Below are 27,682 nucleotides of genomic sequence, written 5' to 3'. Positions count from 1 at the left end.
TTCAAATATTCTCAATATATCATGTATATATTTCAACATGTATACCATACACATTTTGATAATATATATATTTTGACATGGTGTGGAAAAGAAGTTTCAGTTTACAGTATACTTTTACTATTATGTAGTAAATACATTATAATATAACACGTATGTCTCCCAGCATACAGTAAAAGCAATTTCTCTTTATATAATGTATGCATTTCAGTTTGCAGTGTGTACGAGCATGAACATCTCACTTTATAATATGCATAGGTTGCTATGCAATGTAGGCATTTGAATCTGCTCTATGTGCATTTTAATGTAAAATTGATGCATCTCAACATATTGTGTATACATCTCAGTGTACAATGTGGATATCTCCGTATACAGTGTATACATTTCATCATGTTATATATGTAGCTCAATATACAGTATATGCATCTCAATGTACAATTAATATATCTCAGTGTGTATGTTTCAATATATAATGTATGCATTTCAGTATACTGTATATATATTTCAGTATATAATGCATGCATCTCGGTATACAGTGTATATATTTCAATATTTAATGTATTCATCTCAAAATACTGCATATACAACTCAGTATACTTTGTATGAACCTCAGTGTTTATAAACTCTTTTGGCTGATTTAGCCTTTGGTGAAAAAAATACAAAAATACAGTATCCAAATGAGAACACACCAAATTAAATCCAATCAATACATTAAATACAGTTCTTCTGAAAGGTAATGATTAAAATACACCAGGAAGACAAGTATAACCTAAAACTACTTAAACTACTTAAAAGGCCATGCACATGACCATCCACATGAAAGGTTAGGTGGTATTTGGGAAGAGCAGGGGAAAAGAATGAAAAAAAAACATAAATAACTCCCATGGTCGCAGCCCCAGATAATCCCCATGTCACTGCAACCAGAGTTTAAAGATTGCCCATCTTGCTTGTTCTGTGTTGCTAGGCCCTGTACAAAAAACATGCAGTTGCTTTAGTGATTTTACTATTCAGGTCACCCAAGAGGAAGGACAATGCATTATCCAGGAAACCTTCTCTTCTTAAAAGGGGCTCATAGGCTTGTCATGCAAGAATGAAATGAGTGAGATTTTCCTGCTCTGACCCACACATCCCGCATGTTGAAATGAATAATCCACTCCATCTCTTCGTATTGAAGGCTAGAGATAGATTGCCAGCTCTAGCCAGAGCAGAGAGACGTCTGATTTGGGGATTAGCTAGATTGGACAGGTACGGTTGAAGAGCTCTGCCTGCTACAAATATGTCTGCCCAACCTAAGTGAGCCAAGCATGCCAAATCATCTACCTCAGCCCTTTTTGCTCTTGCCACTTGGGCTTCTTTTAGATTTGTCAGTAAGACCCAATAGGAAACCAAGGAATCGTGCAGAGGATCCAGGATATGGCCCATGCCCAACTCAGTGAGCTCTTTCGACAGATGCTTTCTATAAAGGGAGATGGACAACTGAGTGAAATGTTCTTACCAAATCAAGTCCACCAATTCCCTAGACTGTGATGCACTCTTTCAATGGCATGCTTGGCAGGAGTGTCCATCACCCTTCTCTGTTGTATAAGAAAGCCAACACCTGCATGTTGAGTGGCCGATGGGAAACTCTTTGGCAAGTAAAGTAGTTGTTCCCAAAATGTGTACAGTGGATTTGCATGCATACTTGAATATCTAATACATGCACGTCACTATACAGTATTAACTTCTCATAATGCAGTGAATGTAGCTCAGCATGCAGTGTATCATTCAATAGATAATGTATGTACCTCAATATAGGGTATATACATCTCAGTATAGCATATATCTATCTCACTGTGTATATTTCATTATCTAATGTATGCATCTCAATATGTGATATTTACATCTCGGTATGTAATGTATAAATTTCAGTGTAATCTTGAATTATGTCCCAAATGGGTCCCCCTCCATACAAGTCTGCCGCTCAAAGCCCCAAATCCACTCCATGTTTTTCAGTATTTCCACTCAAAATACATTTGAATACGATGATTCCAAATAGGTGTTATTTACACAGTAAGTTGCAATCCTGAAAACCTGCTCTGGCTGATGCTTGAGAACTGGACTTGAATCTTATAGTTCCCAAAGAGAGAGACGAATGATTGAGTGGGCAAGATACTGAATACCACTCTGGCCACGTAGACCCTCTCGATACAGTGGAGCACCATATGTTAAGGTGGCATATAATCTAAGGCCCCCCCCACTGTTTAAAGGGATGGTTCTTCCACAAAGTAACTGATGATTGAATGGGCAAACGCTGCCATCACTCCATCAAGGCAATTCCACTTTAAAGACGCTATGGGATGACTAGGCAGGCTTCAGGCACATGGTATAGATCACCAAGCAAGGAATCTTGCTCTTGTTGTCGGGTAGAGGCAAAAGAGTAAAACAGGCCTGTAGCACCCCTCCACTCCAAAAAAAGTGGGCATTGATTTAAAAGCATCATATTAGGTACCAGAGGATATCCTTCAATATGAACACCACATAGAATTTTCTTAGGTCAAGTCAATAGGGATATGCAGATCACTCGTTGGAAGCAACACTCACCCATGTCACTAACATCTTCTTTAAAGCTCTTCGCCCCACTTATCTTTCATCTTCCTCCTCTCCGATCTATGCTGCCTTCAATCCTGTTGACTACTCGGATCTCATTCAGGCTGTCTCTCACCTTGGCTTTCAAAGTACTGTCCTTACCTGAATGGCTTCCTTAGCTGGTGACTCCTTTTCTATCTCCTGGAACATTGGAACATCCTTCCCCACCACTGTACCAGTCGGGGTGACTCAAGAGTCTGTCCTTGGACCACTCTCCTATTATGCTCTACACCTTGTCCCTGGCAGGCTCATCGCCTCATGTGGGTTCTTGTATCATTTCTCTGTGGATCCTTTTCTACTTCCACACCTTCACCCAGAACTATCTTCCCGCAACACAGCATGCCATAATACCATATGCTACTAGATGGCTCTATACTGCCCAATGCTTATCTCCTTTTAATGCCTTAAGCCCCTTGGAGTGGGTGCCTGGACCAGTTTCTGAACTGCTTCCACTGTTTCCTCTTGCAGTGCAGCATGAAAGATACAGAGTACAACACATTGCAGACCTGAGCGAAAATGAGAGCGACCCCAAAGTGTATTTCATGATGCAAACTATTGGTAACTCCTGCGGCGTACTTGTCTTAATTCATTCAGTGGCCAATAACCGAGGCAAATTGAGATTTGGTGAAGGGTCTGCCTTAGAATCCTCCCCATACCCTAAACCGCCCCCCCCCCCATTGGCTCGCAACCTGGAGTTTCTCTTTCACAGTGCTTTGTAACTGCAACAGTACTCTTTTAATGCCTCTGCCATGAACAACCTCCAGAACATCCATAAAAAACGCCCCTTGCTCCCCCTTCCTCTCTGCCACCACTCAATTCCTTCTATGTCCTCAGCAGGCTGGTCGTGTGACTCCCCCTGTACTATTTTATTCAACTTGACATGGTATTTTATTGTGTTACTCGCGCCCTTATCAAGCTCCCTCGCTCCTCACCCCTATCTACATGCCATCTCCATGCAAGGTTGATGTGCATAGGCAAACCCTCCCGCTTTAAATTCCAGCTTCTTTATTTAATGCGTCATTGGGCTAGCTCCCTGCTACCTGGCTAACTTCATCTCGCTGCTCAACACACCACTGCACGCTGAGCTCACAAGCTCTCCCCACCCTCTGTGTTCCATGGCTGCCTTACACTACCTCTCACTTTTGCTACTTCACCCGACTCACTACCCACCACTGGAGCTTCCTATCACCTAAAACTGGAAGGTGCACTCAGACTGGAATTTGGTAAACCCCACCCAGACATGACCCTCATCCAGTCCCATCGCTCGTATAGAGATGGAAATACTGAAAAGGATCATCTTCCAGTACATGTGAAAACGCCAAATGTTTGTCGCATAGTATGTTTGCTGGTCATCACAGGATTACAGTGTCATGCCGTCTTGCCATCCCAAAGCCTCCCCACCACACCACATCTGGTTAACATATCTGTTGTGTCGCGTTTTAGGCACCCAATCTTGGGACTGCCCTGTCCGTCATACACGTGTAAGGAAGCAGTTTCTTTCCTAAACAAATAATAATGTTCAATAGTAAGGGCAGCAGAATCACATAACGCTTGATGTGTAACGTACCAGCATGGCACCGAACTGCCTTTAGTATTACACAGTTGGCATAGGGCTTCCTTTAAGTTAATAGTTACCTTTTGCGTGTTTGCCAATAGACTAAAGCACACAAACTTCCCAGTTTCTGAGCCAGTGGGGAGGGAGTGGACAGCTGAGCAGTTCCTGTTCCCGGCTGAGGAAGGTTTCAACGCTTCATGCACCAGTGTGCATAAGATTAAGGCTTATAGCAGCCTGGCAAGAACATCCAGAGGAGGAGTTTTTCGGGGGATTGAGCAATGACTTCTGTGGTTTACTTCCTGCTTATTACTCTTGGTCTGCTCAGTTATGCTCTGCCAGGTACATTTTTGAACATTCATGTAGTGTCACTATCACTGCTGAACTAAGCACCGCGTGTGTGTGCGTGCACACCCTTGAGAGAACCAAGCAATATATCTGTATGTAGAAAAGCGTTTTATGCTCAGTTTTCTGTTTGTCTTTCTTGATTGTCTTCTGAAGGAGTGCCAAGTCTTGAGACTGCTGCGGTTGCACCCAGAAGCAATTAGATAATTCGTTTTCTCATGACCAGCTGTAGTCACAGAATTTGTTGCTGGGAGGTGCCGATTGTGTGCTCACCTGCAGCGTATTTTACAAAAGCACTCAGAGAAAATACTTGATGTAAATGTATGTATGCATGTAGCTGATTTATATAGCGCTGTACAATAATGTCCTCATTTGTCAGTGAAGTGTAACTGAAGAGCAGGGTCTCAGGCGGGAGGGAGTCAGCCTGTTGTTAGCAGGAATGTTGTTCCAGAACCTGGGAGCATAGCAGGAGAATTATTATTTTCTAGTCTTCTTCTTGCATTTTTTGGATTCCAGTTTGGCGATATCTTGGCTGCTGGTGGTGCGTTGACCTCCTGAGATGGTGATCTTTTCAGCTAAGCAGGAAGGTGTCTTGAGCATTAGAGCTTTGTAGGTGATGCAGGGGTTCTATGTGATTTTACCAAACAAAATTACATAGAGGTATGGTTTACCAAAAATTTTTTTTTTTTTTAATTTGGACAGGGTCCCCCCCAAGCCTCCCATTTCCCTATGTTTGTAATCCCACCCCAAACCCTGTCGCACCCACACCCGTTTTTATCCCTTACCCCCATATATATTTAATTTAAAATTCAGTGCTTTTTCATTATTAATTGTTTCGTTAATAAATACCTCTCCGTTTTTTTCTCTGGATAAAATCACTGGATACCGGTGCAGGCTGTTTTGAAGGTGATGTGAGAGCGGAGGAGTAACCAGTGTAGTTCCTTAGTGGAAGGAATGTGGCTGAATGCCTTTAGTCCTGCCATGAGGTGTGCTGCAGCATGGTGGGCAACTTTCAGAGGGATCTGGGTAGTGACTGAGATACCTACCAGGAGGTCGTGTTCACCATCCAGGTGGGAGAGCACCAGGCACTGCACGACAGATCTGAAGTCTGAGGATGGGGATAAAGAGTTTCATTTGCTGCAGGAATGAGAGCTGGAGCCATGCTGTCAAGCATTGTTCTGTTGGATGGCTACTCACTGCAGTAAACAGCAGAAGCCAAACACAGGAGATTAGGCTTCCACGTAGATGCTGGTAGACCTAATGAAACGTTTCTTCAAATTGTACTAACTAGTTTGTTCTCTTTTGTTGCACACCAAAAAGTGCTCGGCCTGTGATATTGTGTTTGTCTGAGAAGGTGTCCTTTTTGCAAAGCCTCCTCACTAAGCATCTAATGACATTTAGTATGGCCTCTGTTTTTTTCTTTGTATTGGTGACGCGCAGTTCCTGGAACAGATTGTCCGCTATCGTCACACCTCGATATACAAAGGTTTTAATAATTTCCACACTTTCAAACACTAGTTTAAAGGTCCTTGTAGTACCTTTCCATTGCTTCTTGTAGTCCACCATCACTTTCTTATTGCTTTAATTTAAAAACAAAGAATTTCTTCTGCTGAACTTTACAACTGCATCCAGCTAGGATTGCAAGGCTTTTGGCGTGTGAAAGATGAGCATGGGATCATCTGCTTACCAGCAGAGTGGTGCTCCAAGGCTCCTCTGGCTTTTCTACAGTGCATAGGTTGTCAATGATGAAACAAAAGGGGCAGGAGTAGCAGGCTCCCTTGCTTGACACTGTGGGAAGTGGAAAAGGAATGCGTTAACTTCCCTCTGTACTCTATACGGACATAGGACCTCGCGCATTAATGTAGGCATTAAAGGAGGCTAGGAGGTTCTGGGCATTCTGCCAGTTTTTCCAGGCATTTGCACCTGGCCTTCAGGTCAAAGACATAACTAACGTCCATGCAGGCCATCTTTCTCCATGTAATGAATGTATCTGCAATGTGTAGATGATTGTGAGTCGACATGGCTCTTGCTCCTTTCCTTAGTTGCATGTTTTATTAATGTGGTAGCTGTATTGCATTTATATCACTTGATTTTTCTGAACAAAGACAGGAACATGGTGCCAGGCAGTTTGGCATGGTGGCCATACATAATGACTCAGTATGTGGCACTTCAGACGTTTTGGATTTCAGTGGCCATCAGCCCTAGCCAGCTTAGTCATTGGTGCGGGATCATGGGAGGTTGTAATAAAGTCTCTTATTAGTCACACGGGACACACAGACCAGCTGTGGAGACTGATGTTGATCCAGGTATGCTTTATTGGTACAGTATATACAGTTTGTTACTCTTAGGTATATACAGTAGTATGGATGACAGGACAAGGACAGGGATAGGTAGTACAGTACACATGAAGGAGAGGACCCACCGGCCATCCAGTCACTCCAGCTCAGGCCCCCAACTGACTCACTCAGAACATTCATACACTGATGCACTCAACATTCTCCTGGCTGCATCATACATCACATTCTATTTGCAATCACTCCAGGCCAGTGACAATGTACAGGACTATATATAACATCTCCCTTTCATACCAGATTCAACCACAACATAACATCTCCCTTTCATACCGGAAGTACCCACGTGTGACATCTCCCTTTCATATCAGGTTCATACACACAACATCACCCTTACATACAGGATGCAGAAAAAAACAGCCAAACACATATCACTCGCCCACTCATGAATCTAACCACAACCACAATCTCACACCGATAAACTACATGTAACAGATGGGGTGCTCCTGGCAGCACCGGAGGTCTTAAACTTAAAACTATTACTATAAGAAACAGAGGTCAAAATGCTTAACATTAACTATTGCTAAAGTGCGCACTATATACAGGTTATGTACATCCGCCGGCAATTTCAAACTTTTTTTTTTTGGCACAACCCTTATTCAGTCAGTTGCCCAAACTCTTTTCTGGCGCACCCTTATTCAGTCAGTTGCCCAAACACAGTACCTCACATCAGAGCATACACATATGTACCCCAAACAAGAGTATACATACCGCCACATTTTTCCTTTATGGCTCTAGTCTCCAAGACTAGTTAATCAATGCACATTAACAGGAATACCCTGCACCGCGACCATGGACTGCAACACGTGCGTCATGGTCGGACTGAGACACATAACAGTGGGCCACAACATTTCACAAACTGAGCAAGACAATGGCCCAACGTCAATTGCAGGGTATCTGATGTGTTGTTCACCTCTTTCCATAGGGTAAATCATAACCCTTAACACCATAATCATAGCATAAGTTTTTCAATCACGTAAACATTTCTTAGTGATGGTGATAAATTGTCATTGAGAAAAAAAAATATTCATTATTCCCTTTGTACTAAATCATTTGCACTTTAGAAATCCTATTTATTTCCATTTAGAATACCCATATGCTGCATTATGTCCACCATTGTAAACTCAAGACGTGGGGTGGATTTGTAGATCTACTTACAAAGCTCATGAAAATCAATAAGAAACCTCAAACTAAAAGGACACATGTTGGTTGGCCAAACCACACGTTCCTACATATCACTTATGAATGAACAAGTTAACCATATATATTCAAAACCCCTCAGCAACATTAGCACGTAATTTTCTGCAACATATTTTTCCATTAGTATCATCAGCCCAGCCATTTTTTTTTAACTATGCTTTTCAAAAAGAAAAATTATTAATATTCAGTATCCTAAGTTCTGCAATTTTAAAACATGCTTTTGTAATGTTATAGTGTGAGTTCCGTTACTTTTCTCTTGTTTCTATAAATCAGTAGCACTTTATTAAACACGATGCCTCCATTAGAAACATAGTCACCAGATGGGGTATCAATCATATGAACCAGCTTCAATTCACTGAAAATGTCTACATCTTGGGTGCTCGGAACGCAGTCATTTCACCTCCTTTGAAGACCCTAATGGAGATCTTTCATCCGATTCACTTTGTTTCCTTTGCTGATGATACGCAGTAGCACACTTAAAAGATGCTCCGTTCGCGCTGGAAAGTTCATTGAATGCACAGCCAGTGCACGTTCACAAGTTGCAGCCCATGATAGTTACGCTTGTGAGGGACGCTACGTGCGCGTAGGAGGGTTCCTTTGCTGAACACGTCCTCGTCATGGGCACGGAACACCGAACGTTGCTGCCGCACTTGTTCATGAGCAAGTCATAGCCAATACCCCCCATCAGGATTGTGACGTCATCATTAACACGAAGGGCTGGAAGGGGACAGACCATGCTGGGCCTCAGATGCCAACCATCATTTCATGTAGCATTTTTTTGAAAACAAGTATATCTATCACTGTAATAATGTCCTAATTTATCCAAGGAGTATCGGGACGTTTGGGATCGTTCCTTTATGACAGCACGTCGCACTTTCAGTGTATATTTCCCTTATTATTGGTGGAAAACACGAAGCTGCGGCGCCATCTGCTGTGTTACTGCAGGTACTGGATAGCCAATGGTTATTATTTCAACATTAAAACTGGTGCTATTCCATTTACAGACGCAGCCGTGTCTTCGCATAAGACAAGTCACCCTTTTTATTTTTAAATTTTTCTTTCTTACTGGCGCCAGAAGAAAGTCAATGCCCATGATTGGTTGAAAGCACAACATGTTATTATGTTTCTGATTCTCTCACTGGGAGCGGGCACACACTTGGTGGAAATCTGAGTGGTATATTTGTGATGGGGACCTCCCCCCAGAGAAATCAATGTCAATTGCTAGCCGGGCAGGATGGTTTAATTTAGGCATGGGGGAACGGTGGGTCATTTAAAGCGCTGCTTCCCCCCCACAGCTCTCCTTACTGTACATTTTATGTTGCTGCAGCTCCTCTCTGCTAGTTTGTCCTTTACATTTCCATATTCTTCATAGTCCAGGGTTCTTTCACTAAAGCCTTGGGGGAACGGTGGGTCACTCATTTCAACTGCTGCTCCCCCCCCACAGCACTCCTTACTGTACAGTCTTATGTTGCTGCAGCTCCTCAGTGCACGCTGACCAGTCCCTTTCTCCATGTCCTTTTATATTTCTAGTTTTCCTCGTCGCCAATGTAAAAAAGTCTCTTATTAGTCACACGGGACACACAGACCAGCTGTGGAGACTGATGTTGATCCAGGTATGCTTTATTGGTACAGTATATACAGTTTGTTACTCTTAGGTATATACAGTAGTATGGATGACAGGACATGGACAGGGATGGGTAGTTACAGTATACATGAAGGAGAGGACCCACCGGCCATCCAGTCACTCCAGCTCAGGCCCCCAACTGACTCACTCAGAACATTCATACACTGATGCACTCAACATTCTCCTGGCTGCATCATACATCACATTCTATTTGCAATCACTCCAGGCCAGTGACAATGTACAGGACTATATATAACAGAGGTGTAGTCCAAAACATCTTCAGGGGGCACATAATGAGTTACTATTGATGTGTATAAAAGGCTGCATTTTATTATTACAAGTGATTTGTGACATCACATCTTACTTACAGGACCAAAAACCCTTCACTCACAGTTTGCTCCAGCTCGCAGTTGGTCGTGGAAGATGAAGCGCCTCATTGGGTGATGTTTGTACGGTGCAGGAAGGTGTCAAAAGGCTTGCTTAACACATTGTTACAAATGGAGCATAGAACAAGCACTTCCTTCATGTGTGTTGCTATTCTTTTGTTAAAGTATCATTCTAGTGCCAAAAAGAACCCTAATGCATGCACGCCATCACAATAAAGGGATGGAAATGAAGGTTGGATGAACAGGGGCTAATAGCAGTGATAATGTCACCAGGCAGGCAACTAATTCCTGACCCCTAAAATTCTTCCACCAAATATTCTAGGAGGGGTATAATTATATATCATTACTTCCAATTCTACAATAGTTGGGTAAAGTGTTTGATTGTCTGGAGGGTGCATTTTAGGAAAATGTCGCCACCTAGCGCCCATTTTCAAGGCAACATTACCACTGGATTCATATAGGTGCTGGTGTCAGGTTCACCAGGCTTTTCTAGTCTACAATCAAGACTATTTAGTCAAGAGCTAAATAGGTCTCTGATCCGCTCACTTTCGGTCCCTGAATCATACATACAAGAGTGAAACCGAACTCACCCTGTTCAAAGCAGGGCAGGCTTCTAAGGGGAAAAAAAGCACGCCCACTTGATAAATAATACAACCTGTAACCTTAAAGAGTGGGGGTTCTTCATCAGGCAGCAAGAACTCAGATACTGACACTGTTTGAAATACCCTGATACATATCATATTGCAGCAGCAATACACTGCGCTGGTACGGACCCCTGTACACGAATATACTTGATTAAAAATTAAGACCGGAAACAAGACCAGGAGTCACAACAGGAAATAAAAGAAACAAGATAGAAAATTGAATAACTAGACAAAAGGTGGAGGGTAGATGAAAATAGAAAGTGTGAATAAAAAACAGCAAGAAAAGAGAAAGAGAGACTGATGAAGAAAAACTGCAGAGCTAGGAAAAAGTAAGCGTATAAGTATTGGGAAGAGGTGGCGAATGTGAAAAGAGGATCATCCCAGGAAAAAAGGCAGAATGGAAAGATAACAAAAAAAATGAAAAGGAAACCCGAAAAAAGACAAAAAAGTAGGATCATGTGATTCCAGAGATATTTTGTGAATGGGGTTTCGCAAAGCCCACTGTTTTTATTTGCATGGTCTTGACGCTGTGATATATGAACAGAAAAGTGAGTTGGGTTTGCTCAGTAGGGACAGAGAGAACACTGCAAGATTGCTTTGCAGTGGTCTTGGTACATGTCAATCAGAAGTAACCTCTGTGTGCAGGTATGTTTTCTGTATCCAGAAGGGAAACTTCATCTGCCCCTAATGTAACAATGGGGTCATTTTGAGTGAGGCAGTTCAGAATATGGGTGCCGGTTGCACAGTACTGTCGCACAGTACTGGCACTCATTTCCGGACCGCCACACTACAACCCTGTGGGTGGGCGCTGTCACACCCGGCAGGTCAGGCGACGGCATCCACCTGAAGCACAAGCACTGTTAGCAACGGTGCTGGTGCTTCCGTCCCCCTACTCCCATGGAGTACTATGGGGCTCCATGGGAATGGGGATTAACATTTGCTGGCGCTTGAATTCCTGATCCGACGGGACTTTTAATGTCCCTATGGCGCTGGGAATTCAGGTGCCGGTAAAGTGTTGCGAGTCCAGTGGCAAGAGTTCTGATGGTGCTGGTGTGTATTGGGGCGGTAGGTGTTGGAGGGGATCAGTTGCCATATCCGAGTGGCTTAGTCAATGCATGAGGTATGTGGTGGATAGTAGGATGTTGACCAGATTAGTGAGGAGTACAAATAGTCAGGACCCTAAGAGTCACTCGAACTGTTATAGCCGGCATCACAGTGGGTGCCCTTCGGCCCTTGATATGGCAGGAAAATAATGCAACTGGCCCCGTCGAAGCGCAGATTAACAATTACCACACCCAAGAGCAAGCATCACAGAAGAACTTACTTTGGGGTAACCAGCCCTGTGCAAACTATCAAATAGCTGGCTCACGCTCTACTCCCCTGCATCCAGTGCAGAGACCACCATGGACCCCTCAGGAAAAAATCTCTCAGTGTAGCCCCTGGTGGCTGCATTACAGTGGGCTCCATAGGAGTAGCTCAGAGTAGCGCATCTATCACAGTACAGAGTTCTCAGTAGACTCCTTAGGAGCAAATAAAGCGTTAATGTCAGCATGTGGCAGTGGTGCTGCTGACACCCATCTTTCATAAGGAATAAAGTAACCCTTCTAACTATATGTAAAAAGGATACGGTAATCCATCTTGTGAATCTAGGAACCTTATAAAGTTACTTGGCTGCACCCCGGTACAATTACCCCAAGAGGTATATGTTTGTGCGAAGTTGTGGCCAGTTTAATCCGTTTGTTAAAAGAGGAACCCTCTTACCAACTGGCCCACACAAAGCCTCCATATCCCCCCCTGCATCTTCACTACTTCTTCCCCTGCCCCTTTTCAGCAGCTTCATCCCAGCACTCTTACTCTATGTTGATTTATGCCAGTGGGACTGAGTATGTATTATGTTACTGACAAAATCCTCAATTGATTTACAGGACTCTCTTGTTCGAATTCTCTTTTTTAGTTTTGTCTGCTTGGTGGTCCTTAAGTGCCACCTATAGTAATCACTGGAGGGGGAACCCCTATTCTGGCCAGGAAATGGGAACAAATTCGATAATCACAGAGAAGACAGAAAAAATGCAGTTCAACCAATTGCTCAAAAATACTGAAAAAGTGTGTGAAAATAAATAGCAACAAATGTGCATCAAAAACTAATATGCAACGGGAGCTAAATCAGTCTACAAGGATATAGATTCCTTTATTTCTTCATACACATTTTGAAACAAAAATGATTGAGACATTTTTACATAGAGTTTTTAAATGAATTGCAAAACTTTACAGGCTTTTAAAAATATCATTATATACATAAAAAGCACATCAATGCCACTCATACAACAAACTAATTGTGACAGAAACATGCTTGGTGAAGTGAAAGAAATTACGAGTGAAGTGAACCAGATCAGAAAGAGTAGACAAAGGAGATATCTTCCTACGAAAAAGCGAGAAACGTGGCTGATCACATGGGCCAGGTTTGACTGTTTACAACTAAGAGGAAAACTGCGAAGTGGTCTGGGCTTCCCAACAATCCCAGCTGCCCAGAATGTGGGGCCGCAAGAGAAGACCTGCAGCACTTTGTGCTGTTTTGCCCTTCATATAAGGAAGGGAGAAGGTCTACAATTTTGCCGGTTGTTAGGCATATTGACATTCGCCTTTACAGGCCGACTTTACTTTTCCTTCTGACCGCTGACTCGGCACTAACAGCTTTGGCTCTCCTGTCCTATCTGACTAGGGCTATGTATCAGGGAAAGGTTTTTTTAGGTGAATTGTGAGGTTTTAATTGTGTTTTGGAAACATGGTTTTATATTTATGCTGTATTGATTCTATTGTAAATACAGGATGATTTCAAGGCCGAGTTTTAAATTTGTGTTGAAATGACTATGGCCAATATTCATTGTTTCATTTTTATGCTTGTGAGTTTAATGGATGTAGTTATTTGAATACATTTATTTGTTGATGATATATTGATGATGAGATAAAAGGAGTCAGAAGGTGAACTTCGACTCAAGCTACTTAGGTTTTAGCTGATAGGGTCTCAATTGACACAACAATGACCCAACGTTCCTCATGACATGATTCATAGTAGGGGCAGCAACTTGTGATCCCAAATAATCATCAATGTTTGATGTACTGAGCCTCTCTGAGTGTAGGACCCTGTGAATATAGGTCTCTTAAATTTCAATTGTTCTTCATAGGTTCATAGGTGTGATCCCCTAATAGAACATCTATGCATTCAGATCTGTGTAATAGTATTCACTGTGCCTTCCAGTTAATGGAGTTCTCGACCCAGACCCAAGAGATGGGAAGTACTTCCAGGGTAAATATTGACAAACCTGTGTGAGCAAATCGCCTTAAGTGTGTCCATTAGAACACCAAAAACCACATAGCTGGTCTGTGTTTTTTGGTGTACTAAAGGACACGCATCAGCCGATTTGCTCGCGCAGGTTAATATTTTGTACAAACCAACTTTTTATCTCAGTATTCATTTCATTAGACACACGCCTTCATTAATTGCTGTCTTGTTTACAGGGGGTCCTTCATTTACCAGTTGCTAAGCAGGTTTGCCTTCAGCCTCTCGATTTTTAAGCATTATTCATTAATTCATTAATTTAGTCATTTGTTATAGCACCTTTCACCTGGTCCCAACGTGCTTTTGGTTGAAGCACTCAGAGGGACTGCAGTCCAAAAACGTGTTACAGCACACCTTGTTTGAACTGTAAACAGTGCACAAAAGAATGGTGTAAACCCAAACAATCTGTGTACTGCAAGGTCAAAAGGTAGGAGTACCTCAGTCCAGAGTAGAATACAGACATGCATGTCGTGTGAGACCATATACTGCTTGATAACTATTACTTGCAGCAGGATGAGACCATTATGCTGTAGTAAGACTCAACACATAGTTTACCAGCCATGTCCATGCAAAAAAAGGCCTGAACATTTGTGTACACATGTTAATTATAACCGATTTAAGGGAGGTCTGATAGCATGCAGGCTATATGCTCATTTCTGGCTGAGAAACACTTGAACAGCATTCATGCCTTACAATCTAACTCTAGAACAACTGAATAAGCTGCTCTGCTCAGTCCTTACCTGCAGGCTTCACACCTCATCACGAGTTGGGCAGAAGCCCTTAAATGCAGCAGTAATGGTGTTACCACTGCATTTACTGCTCCGCCCAATCTCGAGTCTGGCGTGTGTACCCCCAGCTGTTGTTGTGGGTGTCACTGAGGAGGGAAGGCCTGAGGAAAGTGTAGTGTAACAAATCCAGGGAATTCGTCCCCTCTCACCTATGGGCAGCCACCCCCTTTGGGTCAAGGGAGGTGAGCCTGCTCATCGTAACACCCCCTAGGAGACAGGGCAAGTGGAATGCCACTGACACTGAGAATGACCCCCCTTTATAGGACTGGATATCCCTAGAAAGAGATATTAGTTTCCCTCTCTATCCCCAAATTCCAGTGCTACCTTTGTTGGCTAAATGGGAGTTAAATATCTAATCAATGTAAACTTCCTGTAAGGAAGGTTGGTGTGGTTTCTGACCCTCTGTATGCACCGATCTGCTGAGAGGGAAAGAAACGTGGAAAGTCCCACCTCCTAACAGAGGAATAAAGAGTCAATCATCCTTAGAACTGTAGATAAGGCATCCACGGGGCAGCATAGGCAGGGAGTCCTCCTCCTGGGAGGTATATCAGGAAGAAAACATCATGAGCCTAGCGTGGCAGACCCAAGCAAGGCCAAGCCAGCAGAACTCTGCCAAACCTGCCGGAGGAGTGACAGGGAAAACCCGGTCAAGAGCACCAGTGCGGGGCCTAAGCTGTGAGATGATTGGTGGACCAAGGAACAGAAGCCCCAGAGGAAGTCCGCAGAAGAGAAGTGTAAGTTTGAATGGTAGCGGAGGAACCTGAAGACGCAGAACAGGTGATGCTTGTGGTAAACCTACCCGACCCCCCACCCATGAAGCGCTTCAGCAAAATGAAAGGTGCACAGTGGCTTGGAGGAAAGGGCGAGGAAAGGCTCAACCATACCCCAAGGTAGGGTGTAAGAGGTGAGAGCCGACTGTGGTCTGCAAGAGAACATACACCAAGATAGAATGAACAAAACCATACCCCAAGGTGGGGTAAGACCAAGCAAACCCGAAGGCAGGGTGAGAGAGGTGAGAGCCCAAGGCTGGTTGCAAGAGACCATACCAAAGACGGGGCAAACAAAACCAGACCCTGAGGCAGGGTGAGGACAAGCAATCCCCAAGAGGGGCGCAAGGAACAAGGGCCCAAGATGGATGGTGAGAAACAATACCCCAGGGTAGGGTGTGAAAGGCATGACCCCAATGCGGGGTGCGAGAAGCTATACGCCACGGAAATCAGACCCCTACTGGCATGCCTCTCACTGAAGCACCGGCACCGTTAGCACCGGCACCGTTAGCAATGGTGCCAGTGTTTCAGTGTCCCCATTCCCATGGAGTCCTATTTGTCTCCATGGGAATGGGGATTTACCGTTCCGCCGTCACTTGTGATATCCCGGTGGCACTGGGATATCAGGCGGCGGAATCGGTTTTACCGGGTTGGAGGCAAGCTGCCGCTAGCACCAGCAGGTTACCGCCAACCCCGTAATGAAGCCCTAGGACAGGTTTCTGGACAGAAGATTTTCTTAATTTTGGATAGACATCGTGTTGAGCACCCTTTTTGATATCCTTTCCTTCATAGAATTGAATCTTACACATAGGGACATCTTAGGGTTTTGGGGTATAAACCTAATTCAACTACTCACAATGCCGCAAAATGTACCAGGAGGAGTTTTTGTGCAAATGGTTGATGTATAGAGGTGGTATCTCACTTTAACTACCGGGGCATTTTCTTTGATAATAAACCAGGATGGGGTCCGCAGGTGGAAGTGAGTGGGAAAAAATTGCGCCAATCTGCCGCAGGGTTCTGAGGTTGAGTGGGAATCCTACTGGAAAGGCCCTTGATCTCTGTCAAAGGAAGTCTGTCCCTGTACCCATATGTCGTTTGAAGTCTGTGGCAATCCTCCATGTACCAAGGTGACTGGAGCTGAAAATCCCTTCCGTAGAAGAAATCAATTGTTATTCAGCATTAGCCATTAACAATTAATGTTTGAGCATATAAGCATGCAAAAAATATAACAATTAAAACCAAACCCTATTTAAAACATAAAGTAGTAAATTTGGGTTGTGGGGTCTTTGAATTACTATGCGCTAGTTTCCACTCTCGTCTTCTCTCCACTCTTCTACTATAAGAAAAAAGGGGGTGGCGGCGAGCAAATACTTCCCTCAAAACGTCCCACAAAGTTTGGAATTAGTAAATGATAAATTATGAGTTTGGGAAGGTGTCTCGCGCTCTAACCCAATCTGAATATTGAAAATGTCCACTGACGACACCTAAAATACCAGTAAAATAACTTCAAATGTTGGTTGAAATAATGTCTTTTTAATTGCTTGTATAGTAGACAGCCGACAAGTGTTTCGAACATAGGTCGTTTTCAAGGCTGTCTGTAAATCCACCCATCAATAAAAATAACATAAATCACATATATTAATCATAAACATATTGAAAAGAAAAAAGAAAATACATATATAATACTATATACATTCCAACATTATTTCAAAGAGAGTAATTATCACAAATTAATTCAATTCAAAGACCATACCATATTATGTCAAACATCAGGTCAGGATGGAGTGCTAAATTCAAAGTAGTGAAGAGAATGTTGCCAACAATGTGAAGAAAACCACATGTTAGCATATTTCCTATTCCTTCTATCCGTACTTCAAATAATTATAGACTAAGGTCTATCCTATTTTTGAACAATTTCCCTAAAATATTTCTCTATGCACCCATTATGACTGTAGAATGTGAAGCCATCCTCTCAAGTCAAATCTAATGGTTGTGAGATCTAATCCCAATTTTGTAGTTAGCCCTTCCAAATTGTGTGACTAGGAATTTCCTAAGTATTAGTACTCGTTGTGATATGATCACCTCACTAGATATAATGTGCAGAGCTCAGTTAAGGGTGCTGATCAATTCACATGCAAAATTATTGTAAATGGGTTTAGCCACACACTTGTTTGTTACTTTTCCCGTTATGGAAAAGTGATTGACAGATGTCCAAAATGGGCTTTCAGACCAACGTGATATTATTCATCAATCAATGTCTTTTTCATATAAGAGAGAGACCAAATTTAAACTTTAGGCTCCTTGGATTATAAGGATTTAAAATAGATATAGATTTTCAATAACATACTAACCTGTGGTGAGTGTCAAAATTATTCTCAGTCTGTTAACCACCAACAATTTCTATGGAGTCAGGTTCAAGCACCAAATCCTGGCTTCAAATAGCCCCAACCACCTATACAGAATATGAAATAATATTCAGTAAGCCATATGATGTGATTCCAATCCACTTGCCTCTTGTAACAAATATATATATACACATGGAGTCAAATTCAAGCACCAAATCTTGGCTTCCAATAGCCCCAGCCATTCAAATGAACCATATGATATGATTCCAATCCGTTTGCCTCTTACAACAGATATATATATATACATATATTTTATTCCATATGCTCATAGATCGCAGGCATAATATCCCTTTATTATTGACATACTTTCTAAAGAGTCGAGATTCAGTTTACTTTAAAGTGACTATCCAATCAAACACAAAGCCAATCTAACTAAGTTCACGTGTGCAAGTCACTATATCCTTATCATTACAGGTGCAAACTTAACAAAAAGAACTTAAAGGAGAGTTCCGGGACTTTTTTTTTATTGTCCCTACGGTTCGGCCATGTGTTTTTAAGCATAACTCGGTCGATCGTAGAAAACTTTCCTATGGACCTTACCCGACTTTTCGTCCATTAACGCACTCGAAATCAGCCGCCATTTTCTGATAATCCTATCACTTGCCGCATCGCCCTGGCTCACCTGCTTTTGCGGCACTAAATCAAATCCCCCGCCCCTGAGCCTGACATCAGCAGACGCGTACCGCCCATTTCCCAACGCCAAAGCACGTTTCGTGTCAACAATCGCTGCGCCTCAGCTAATGAACTGTCGCCATGGAAATGGCAGGACGCCTCTTTCCTCAATAAGTATAAACACACCGTTTCACAACACACAGCAGCAGATTTTCGATTCCATTACTCTCTGTGTGTTACTTTGAGTATTCTGTGACTCGTTTCTGTGCTCTGGTCAGCTACCTTCGTTGATTGTAGCCCGTGTGAACAGATACCAGTACCACCGCTATAAATTATTTTACTTTCTTTACCACACAATGGCTACAATAATGCCGTATATGTACGAGCCCGAGTACACCGAGGAAGAACTACTGGAAAGGCAAGCACGCGAAAACGATGGGGATTCGGACGGCAGTTGGGAGGACCAGTCAACGGATGAAGAGCCTGGACCATGTCGCATGGACGGCGTCTCCACCTGGTGCACGTGCAATCGGTGCGAGCTAATGCCAACTGAGGAGGGGAACTGCTGCTGCCGTGAAAATTCCGGGTGCTTGGCCTACATTTCGGAAGGCGAGCCAAGTCCGCAATGCATCACCGAGCTGCCAGAGTTCAGGGCAGCCTGCCTCTCACGGACAGTGTTGAGGATGATGATGGTGCTTATGCACGAACTTTGCGGCACTGTTCGTCCGCGTAATCCGAGTAACGAGTAAGTATACTCTGGTTGTGATGTCAGTGATGCCACTACTATTTCATGGTCGTCTCATCATTCGAATGCATGTAAATTGGTTCCATGTTGTGCATTTTCTAGATAGAATTTTTTTCAAAGCAGAATGACATTTTTTACCTGAATCGACAGTGATAAGAAAGTTGTCATTTTAATACAGTTTGCATCTTTCATTTTCACAGGTGGTACAGGCTGGTGGCCTATCGTTGCTTCACTTGGTGGCTTCACGGGAGGCTCGGACACCGCGTTCGGAGAGTAATACCTGCCTGTGCGGTACTTGCCATTAGACAACATTTCCCCAGCGACAGTGGACAATACCGCGGATTTTCCCTGGATGTGCTGCAACCGCAACTTTACAATGTGTAATGTTTATTATTTATGTTCAATTGAAATTAAGATCTAAAATAAAACCCAACATATATTTTAACAATGGTTGTTTTGATTTTTTAAATGAATCTAGTGTGTCTCCATTGAATAGTCTTCCTGTGCCTTGTCTTGTCACACCACATGTCTCCGGCCAGCATCCTCCCTCACGCAGGCCGCCCACCTTCAATCCACATAACCGTTGAACCCATATGCAGCAGACATACATATGTTATTTTGCGGGTTGGCATCAAGCCTCCCGGCCTTGCCTCCTCCCCCAAAAATACTTACCACACCACTTTGTTCAAGCGTTGGCAATAAAAGGAAGGCCGTTGGATTTTATTGACACAAAACATGGTTATAGGTAAATAATCAATATGGTTGATCATAATAAATCATCCTTTTGGACACCGGGTACAGAGATGACCCCCTCTGGCCCGTGCCGCCTTGCCACCACAGGCCAGCCTGCTGCTGACTAACTGCCTAGGCATCCAGGGTCTCCAGGGTGAACTGCACCCATATATTCTCCTGGGAGGCTGAGGTATTTATAAACTCACCCCCCTGCCTTCCATGTACTAGATCCTTCAGCCTGCCTCTTACATGCAGTTAGATGGCCTCTCCTTGGTGAGGCCCTGCGGCAAACGAGTCTTGTCTGCACGACCACCGCCCCAATCCACCCCCCGCCCTATCAAAGGCAGTTCGCACCGGGGTACTTGCGCTGCCAAGTGGAGCTGTCGGGGAGCGATAAAGGCCAAGAGGTGCCAAAGACCATGTACACTTCAAAGTGGTCTATAGAGCATGGGTTGTTGTTCCCATGTCTACCTCCAGACCCCGTGTCTCCTGCCAAGCATCCCCCCTCACGCTGGACGGCCCCCTGCAATCCACATAAGTGTGTCTCCATTCACGAGTCTTCCTGTGTCTTGTCTGCACGACCACCGCCCCAATCCACCCCCCGCCCTATCAAAGGCAGTTCGCACCGGGGTACTTGCGCTGCCAAGTGGAGCTGTCGGGGAGCGATAAAGGCCAAGAGGTGCCAAAGACCATGTACACTTCAAAGTGGTCTATAGAGCATGGGTTGTTGTTCCCATGTCTACCTCCAGACCCCGTGTCTCCTGCCAAGCATCCCCCCTCATGCTGGACGGCCCCCTGCAATCCACATAAGTGTGTCTCCATTCACGAGTCTTCCTGTGTCTTGTCTGCACGACCACCGCCCCAATCCACCCCCCGCCCTATCAAAGGCAGTTTGCACCGGGGTACTTGTGCTGCCAAGTGGAGCTGTCAGGGAGCGATAAAGGCCAAGAGGTGCCAAAGACCATGTACACTTCAAAGTGGTCTATAGAGCATGGGTTGTTGTTCCCATGTCTACCTCCAGACCCCGTGTCTCCTGCCAAGCATCCCCCCTCACGCTGGACGGCCCCCTGCAAACCGCATAATGCCACGACATATACACGTCATTCATTCACAAACACACCCCTGTTTCGAATTCTTTATAACCCACTTCATATTTCTAATGAGAACTTCTTTGCACTTTGCTAGTCAACCCGTGAAGGTGCTGGTTATCTGCTCTTCGTCTCTGTGAACTTCCGTGACCACTTCGAGGAAACTCGTCAGTTTGCAACCTGTGAACGACAAGAAACTACTCTGATCCCTGCATCTAACTGTTTGCTCGTCAAGGTAAGGCCATGTACCATACTCATTTTGCGTCCAATTTCTTTTCGTTCAAGACAGTACATGCAAGGAACTAGTCACATGTTCTGAGTTTAGTCAAATTATTTTTCTATTTTTTTTAAAGTTATTCAAATACTTATCCGCATGTGAATAACGTGTATAGTTCCAAGAACCAAAACATACCTTGCATTGAACCTTTTATGTGTCATTTAATTTTTTAACACATTGGTATTCATAGAGAATTGTTGATCTTTACTTTTCAGAACTTTCCACAATGCCTGCCTGTTCCATTGGCGGTTGCCCTTCGAAGACCCATAATAAATCTGAAGGTACTATAATGCATGTTTTCCCTAAGACAATAGATCAGATAAGAGAATGGGTCCGATATTGCGTCTTTACCTGTTAAGCGATTCCAATCCAGGGATCAATCCCTCTTAGCACATAGCAGGTCAGTGCCTGTGCGGTTAGCTTCTCAGCTGGAGCAAAGAGTTCCTCCCGCGGTAAGCCGCAGGAAAATAACCAATTTGTGTGATGATATCACGCGCAATAAAGCGTGATGTCAGATGTAAACAAACAATTCCGTGTACGTCACTTTTTGTATTCCACGTTCGATTTGGGGGCTGATGCATTTGTTCCTCTACGCATTCCAAATATTAGTCTGTACACCAATTCTAGTTAATCATGTATCCATACTTGAACTTGTTACCGTTACTGGGAACAAGCCCTTCCTTTAAGCAAGCAGCCCCGTGGACACAGGACTCATATTTTCCATTAAATACAGCATATCAAACTGCAAGATTTAGGTGCCGATGCAATTGTTCCTCCAAGCATTCCCAAAACAAACATAAATCTGTACACACCAATTCTAGTTACTCGTGTATCTATGATTAGACTTGTTACCATTACTGGGACCATGCCCCTGCCGTAAGCAATCAGCCTCGTAGGCACGGGACTCATATTTTCCATTAAATACAGCATATCAAACTGCAAGATTTAGGTGCCGATGCAATTGTTCCTCCAAGCATTCCCAAAACAAACATAAATCCGTACACACCAATTCTAGTTAATCGTGTATCTATGATTAGACTTGTTACCATTACTGGGACCATGCCCCTGCCGTAAGCAATCAGCCTCGTAGGCACGTGACTCATATTTTCTATTAAGTACATAATATCACACTGTATTCCCACTGCATGATCTATCCATAGCAATTCTAATTGTCCTTTCCATGAACCTTAAAGATACAAAACTTAATTTTCTCCATCAATTAAAACATGTCCATATTATGATTCTAAGTATAGTTTTGAGGTAGATATTATAATGGGATGTAAATGTCCCCTATTTCTGGAATGCCACACTTACAAAAGGAACTGGAGACTCATTACATAAATTTGAGTCATATAAAAATGTCAAAGATTCCATATATATTAAATGAGAAATCATTGTTCCCCATTCTTGGTTTTTGGTGATTTGAGCACAGATAGAATGGTTTCACAGCTCCACCAAAACCTAAAAAAGAGCTATTCATTAGTGCCTTTCCCTAATAATCGTTAGGTTGATATAGGCATAACCCCAGATACATTTTTTAACAAAAAAACATGCATTTCATGGTCACAATTAAGGCCAACTAAAGTACTTCTCAAATAACAAATTAATTTGTATTCCATTTGCCTTAATTTAAGCTTAAGGTTGCCACCTCGTTTTCCCTTCCTAGCTTTCATTAGTCCTATAAATCGAATATCCTCTTTATTACTCATCTGGTGTTGGTCTTGCCAATGAATGGCCAAGGAGATTTAGGCTCAACACTTCTCAAACTTGCCAAATGCTCTCTGATTCTAATTCTCAACTGCCTGATGGTACTGCCTATATAACGTTTGCCACATACACAAATAATAGGGTACACCACGTAGCATGATATACAATTAATAAACTCCTTGATCTTGAAGGCAACTCCATTGGTATCTGTAAAAAGATGACAGTTCCTGTAAGCATATTTGCAATAATTGCAACTTCCACATTTGAAAAAACCCTTACTCTTATTAAGCCAATTCTCATCCTTTTCGTCCTTGAGATTCAAAAAGGATGGGCTCAGTTTCTGTTTAATGCCCTGGTAAAGGTAAACTTAGGTTCCTCCGACAAAAAGGGTAGCAGATCCTTGTCTAATCTTAAAATATGCCAGTGCTTGGAAACCATACGATACAAAGTAGAGGAATCTTGTGAAAATTGTGTTATAATCGATATGTGTTCTTGTTCTAATTTCTTTTAATGCAATCTTGTAATACATCTGACTGATTCCTTCCATTTTATTCATTTTCAGCTTTGATCACATCATTCAAACGATAACGTCTATTAGTAAATCTTCCAATAAGTAATTGTGACTCTTTCAGATAATCCATATCCTTGCTGCAGTTTCTCCTGGCTCTATAAAATTCCCCTGCAGGGATATTATTAATCGTGGACCTCTGATGACTACTATCAGCATACAGTACAGAATTGACCTCAGTTGGCTTACGGTATGTTTTGGTTTGTATAGAACCGTTCTCAACAAAAATATGCAAATTCAAAAAATCAATATAATCCGCGCTTGCAGAACCAGTAAAACTTATAGCAAATTGGTTGGAGTTAGTATGCGTAACAAAAGTGTCAAATGATGCCAATGTTCCCTTCCAGTCAATCAAAACATCATCTATATAACGCCTGAATGCAATAAGATTAGTCTTGAACAATTCTTGGTTGAAAATGTGTGTTTCCTCATATTGAGACATAAACAGATTTGCCAGATAGGGGGCAAATTTAGCACCCATAGCAACCCCCTTTGCCTGTACATAATACTGATAATTGAAGATAAATACATTGTTATCTAACGTGATTCTAAAAAAACTCTTGAGCATATTAACATGTTGTAAGTAAGAGGCAGATGAATCTCGAAATGTGTAGTCAATTGTTCGAATTGCCAAATCATGGTCAATGCTTGTATACAAAGCCAAAACATCTAAAGTAACCAACAGATAGTCTGGTACCCATTCTAAAGTCTTGAAAAATTGAAGTACATGCACACTATCCCTAATGTATGATTGCATTCGAAGCACTTGGGGTTTCAATGCCTCATCCAAATATTGGGAAAGGCCCTCTGTAACCCATCCTATACTGCTCATTATAGGTCTTACTGATGGCAGAATATCAAAAGGTTTACATATCTTGGGTAGGAAGTATAGGGTTGGTACAGTAGGTTCAGTGTTGGTCAGAAATGCCTTCTCTTCCTCTGTTAGAAACCCCTTGTCATACCATATTTGGATTAAAGTGAGCAATTCATCCACAATTCTCTTAGTTGGATTAGATTTCAGGGGGATGTAACATTGTGGTTTATTCAAATGGGACATGGCCATAGATACATAATCCTTGATATTCATTACCACAATGTTGCCCCCTTTATCGGCCGCCTTAATTGTTATGGATTTATCCTTGGACAAATTCTCCAGAGCATTGAATTCATCTTTATTTAGATTGGATCTGCGTCTCTTTCTGTTGTACGATTCTTATCCAAGTATTCTTGAATGTCTTTCGTAATAGCTTTATGAAAGGTTTCAATAACATTATACGTTCCTAATTGGGGTGTAAATTTTGATTTAGGTTTGTGTCCCTTATTTGTAAATCTCTGGGTCTAACTTCTAAATCATGACAGATATTATCCAAGTCTGTAGCTATCTCTTGATTTAATGTTGTTAAAGTTTCAATGTTAATAATATCTGAGATAGAATATGTGCTAAGGGGTTCAAAGTGGCCTTAGGCTTAAATGTATGAACCTGAGTGGAGAAAACTTTCTTTAATTTGAGTTTCTTTAAGAATTTAAAGAGATCAATTTGAAAATTTACATAATTTGTCCCCACACTTGGTGCAAAAGAAAAACCTTTATTAAGCACAGAAATCTCAGCACTCATTAAATGTCTGTCCGACAGATTAGTAACCAAATCAGGCTCTATTACTTGGTCTGGCATTTCTTTGTTGTTGACCTGGTCAGGATTCCTGGTCGACCCTGATCTTCGTCGGAGCTTCCACTCCCGCTTCCGCTTCCCCCCCTCTCCTGCCCCTAGTGTGACACTTGGTGTTGGTGTAGACACCGTAGGTGGTATTGCGAATCTGACCTGTTTGAGATTTATTGATCTTGCATTTACTTTCCTGTGTCTGTGTATCTGATCTAAAAGATTCTGACCTCCTTTTAAAACAGGTTCTGTGGTTTCCTTATCTACAGAGCCTGTTTCTTTATCCACAGAGCCTGTCCCATTCACTTCTTCTTCAGAATCAGGATCTGAGCTAGTGGGTGTAGTATTCGAAGAGCTAACTTTAGTTATTGGTGCAATGTTATCATATTTAGGCTGGACAGTATAAACCCGGTGCTGCCTATAATCTTTGTCATCCCTGAAAAATGTTCTACTATTTAAAACATAGATAACAATTTTTAAAATGGTCTTTGGAGCCTTTTAAAAGCAGCTTTTTTTTTACGAACGGCAAACATCAAATACAAAATCTATATCATTAAAATTCATAAATGAACACATAGCTTCCCTAGTCCTCCTGACTCCATTGTTAAAAACTTGCTTTCTGAGCCATTGCCTTGTAAGGTTACGCAAAATTGGGCAAATCAGCAAAAAATGTAGGAGATTTTCCTCATAGCCAAGCTTGCAAGCAGACTGCTTATGGCCACTCAACCAATTAATTCTTGCCAGTAAAGGTAGCACATTGAGGGAGATCATTAGAATTGTTCTCCTGTGCATGGGAGATCTAAAAATGCTTTTATGGTTCCCATCCATGAGACTCTTGTGTGTTGGGACAAGGAATTTAATTGAGGATAACCACAAATTCCATTCAACATGGTTGCCTGGTATAGCTGTGCTGCCCTATTTTTAAGAGCTCGCTTAAATACAATAGAATGAATAACTTGGCCAAGGTCGATGCCCCATTTCCTCAACAGCATAGTAGCATATTTAAACCACAAGTAATTGCACTGTGCTGATGATGAAGCTATTTCAGCTACCGGGTTTAAGACATTGGGGTTTTTGGTATTAAGTTTGTAAATGTTTTACAAAGGACTCCAAAAGCTTGGTTCAGCATGGACTGTAATGCTGTGTACCCCCAGTTCCAGCCTCAGAGCATCTACCGGTGCACTAGGGGACAGGCCGGTTACCTTCCTGAAAAACTCATATATGGGCGAAATCCAGTCTCAAACAGTCAGCGTAGCCCTGTATTTCGCTACCATATAATGCAGAGGAAAGGACTTTTGTCTCCATCTTCCATAAGCATTTGCCCAGTATTTTGCCTCCAAATCTGTAGTAAAATCATAATAAACCCCTAATGTTGACAGCCTCCTCTTTGCCACAATGTTGATGTGATGAAACCAACTACCATTCCTGCAGAACAAAATGTCAAGATAATTATACAACTCTTCCACTGTAATGTTGACATTATTTATTGCCCGAAGTTAGATTTGCTGTTTCCAGGTCATGTTCCTCAGAAAAACTCAGCTGCATAGAGCAGGCTTTGTTGAAGTCATACAATGGTGCTTCATAACTGAGCCCTTTTATAACTTGTGGGTTCGTTCTTGCTAAGGGATGAGGCTTAAAATCAGAGAAAAAGAGAATAAATAGAAACAGGGCAAGAGGACATTTTTGCCTGGCACCCTTGATAGTAGCGAGGTCCTTGGTATAGCCATCAGCTCCTGAACAACATACTGAAGCTGATGTTTCAGCATACAGGAGTTGAATTAACTGGAGTAGCCCATCAGGGATCCCAAGCCTCTTGAATTTCCGCCATAGGACAGCCCGATCAAGCGAGTCGAATGCTCTGGCAAAATCGAAAAATGCAACAACCACGCGCACCCCTGATCCTAACATATTTTTCAATGATTGTATTGAGCACAAAGCATTAATCGATCATGCTTCATCCCATTCTGAAACCTGCCTGAGTGTCCAGAAGGATACTGTTAAGCTCTGTGCACTCCTCTAACTTAAACATACATTTTTAAAAACATTTTCTTATTCAATTTAGTTTATTACAAACTTTTACAATTTTGTTTAATTTTCGATTCTCTTATAATGTTTCGTTAACATACATATGCAGTTTCAACAGTTTTAAAATACATAAAAGCGAAAGAAAAAAGAAAAGAAAAAGTTAAAATGAAGACAATTCCAATTGATTAACAGGGTAATTCATAGATTTCAGCGAAAAAAGCACACGCGAGCAGTGCAGAGAGCTGGCGTG

General features: G+C 42.4%; 1 protein-coding gene across 1 annotated transcript in view; it reads left to right on the top strand.

Moving 5' to 3' along the window:
- Positions 1–4,334: 4,334 nt before the first annotated feature.
- The window catches only part of LOC138488129 (complement factor B-like), a 1,604,240-nt gene continuing 1,580,892 nt past the window's right edge, over positions 4,335–27,682 (top strand). Inside the window, exon 1 of the mRNA XM_069614892.1 lies at positions 4,335–4,516. Coding sequence (XP_069470993.1) covers positions 4,456–4,516 — 61 coding nt within the window. The 5' untranslated portion in view covers positions 4,335–4,455. The remainder of the gene's footprint in view (positions 4,517–27,682) is intronic.

The sequence above is a fragment of the Ambystoma mexicanum genome, chromosome 9, assembly GCF_040938575.1.
Source record: "Ambystoma mexicanum isolate Mex_15411 chromosome 9, UKY_AmexF1_1, whole genome shotgun sequence".
NCBI classification, from domain to species: Eukaryota; Metazoa; Chordata; class Amphibia; order Caudata; family Ambystomatidae; genus Ambystoma; species Ambystoma mexicanum.
This window is presented reverse-complemented; position numbering and strand designations above follow the sequence as displayed.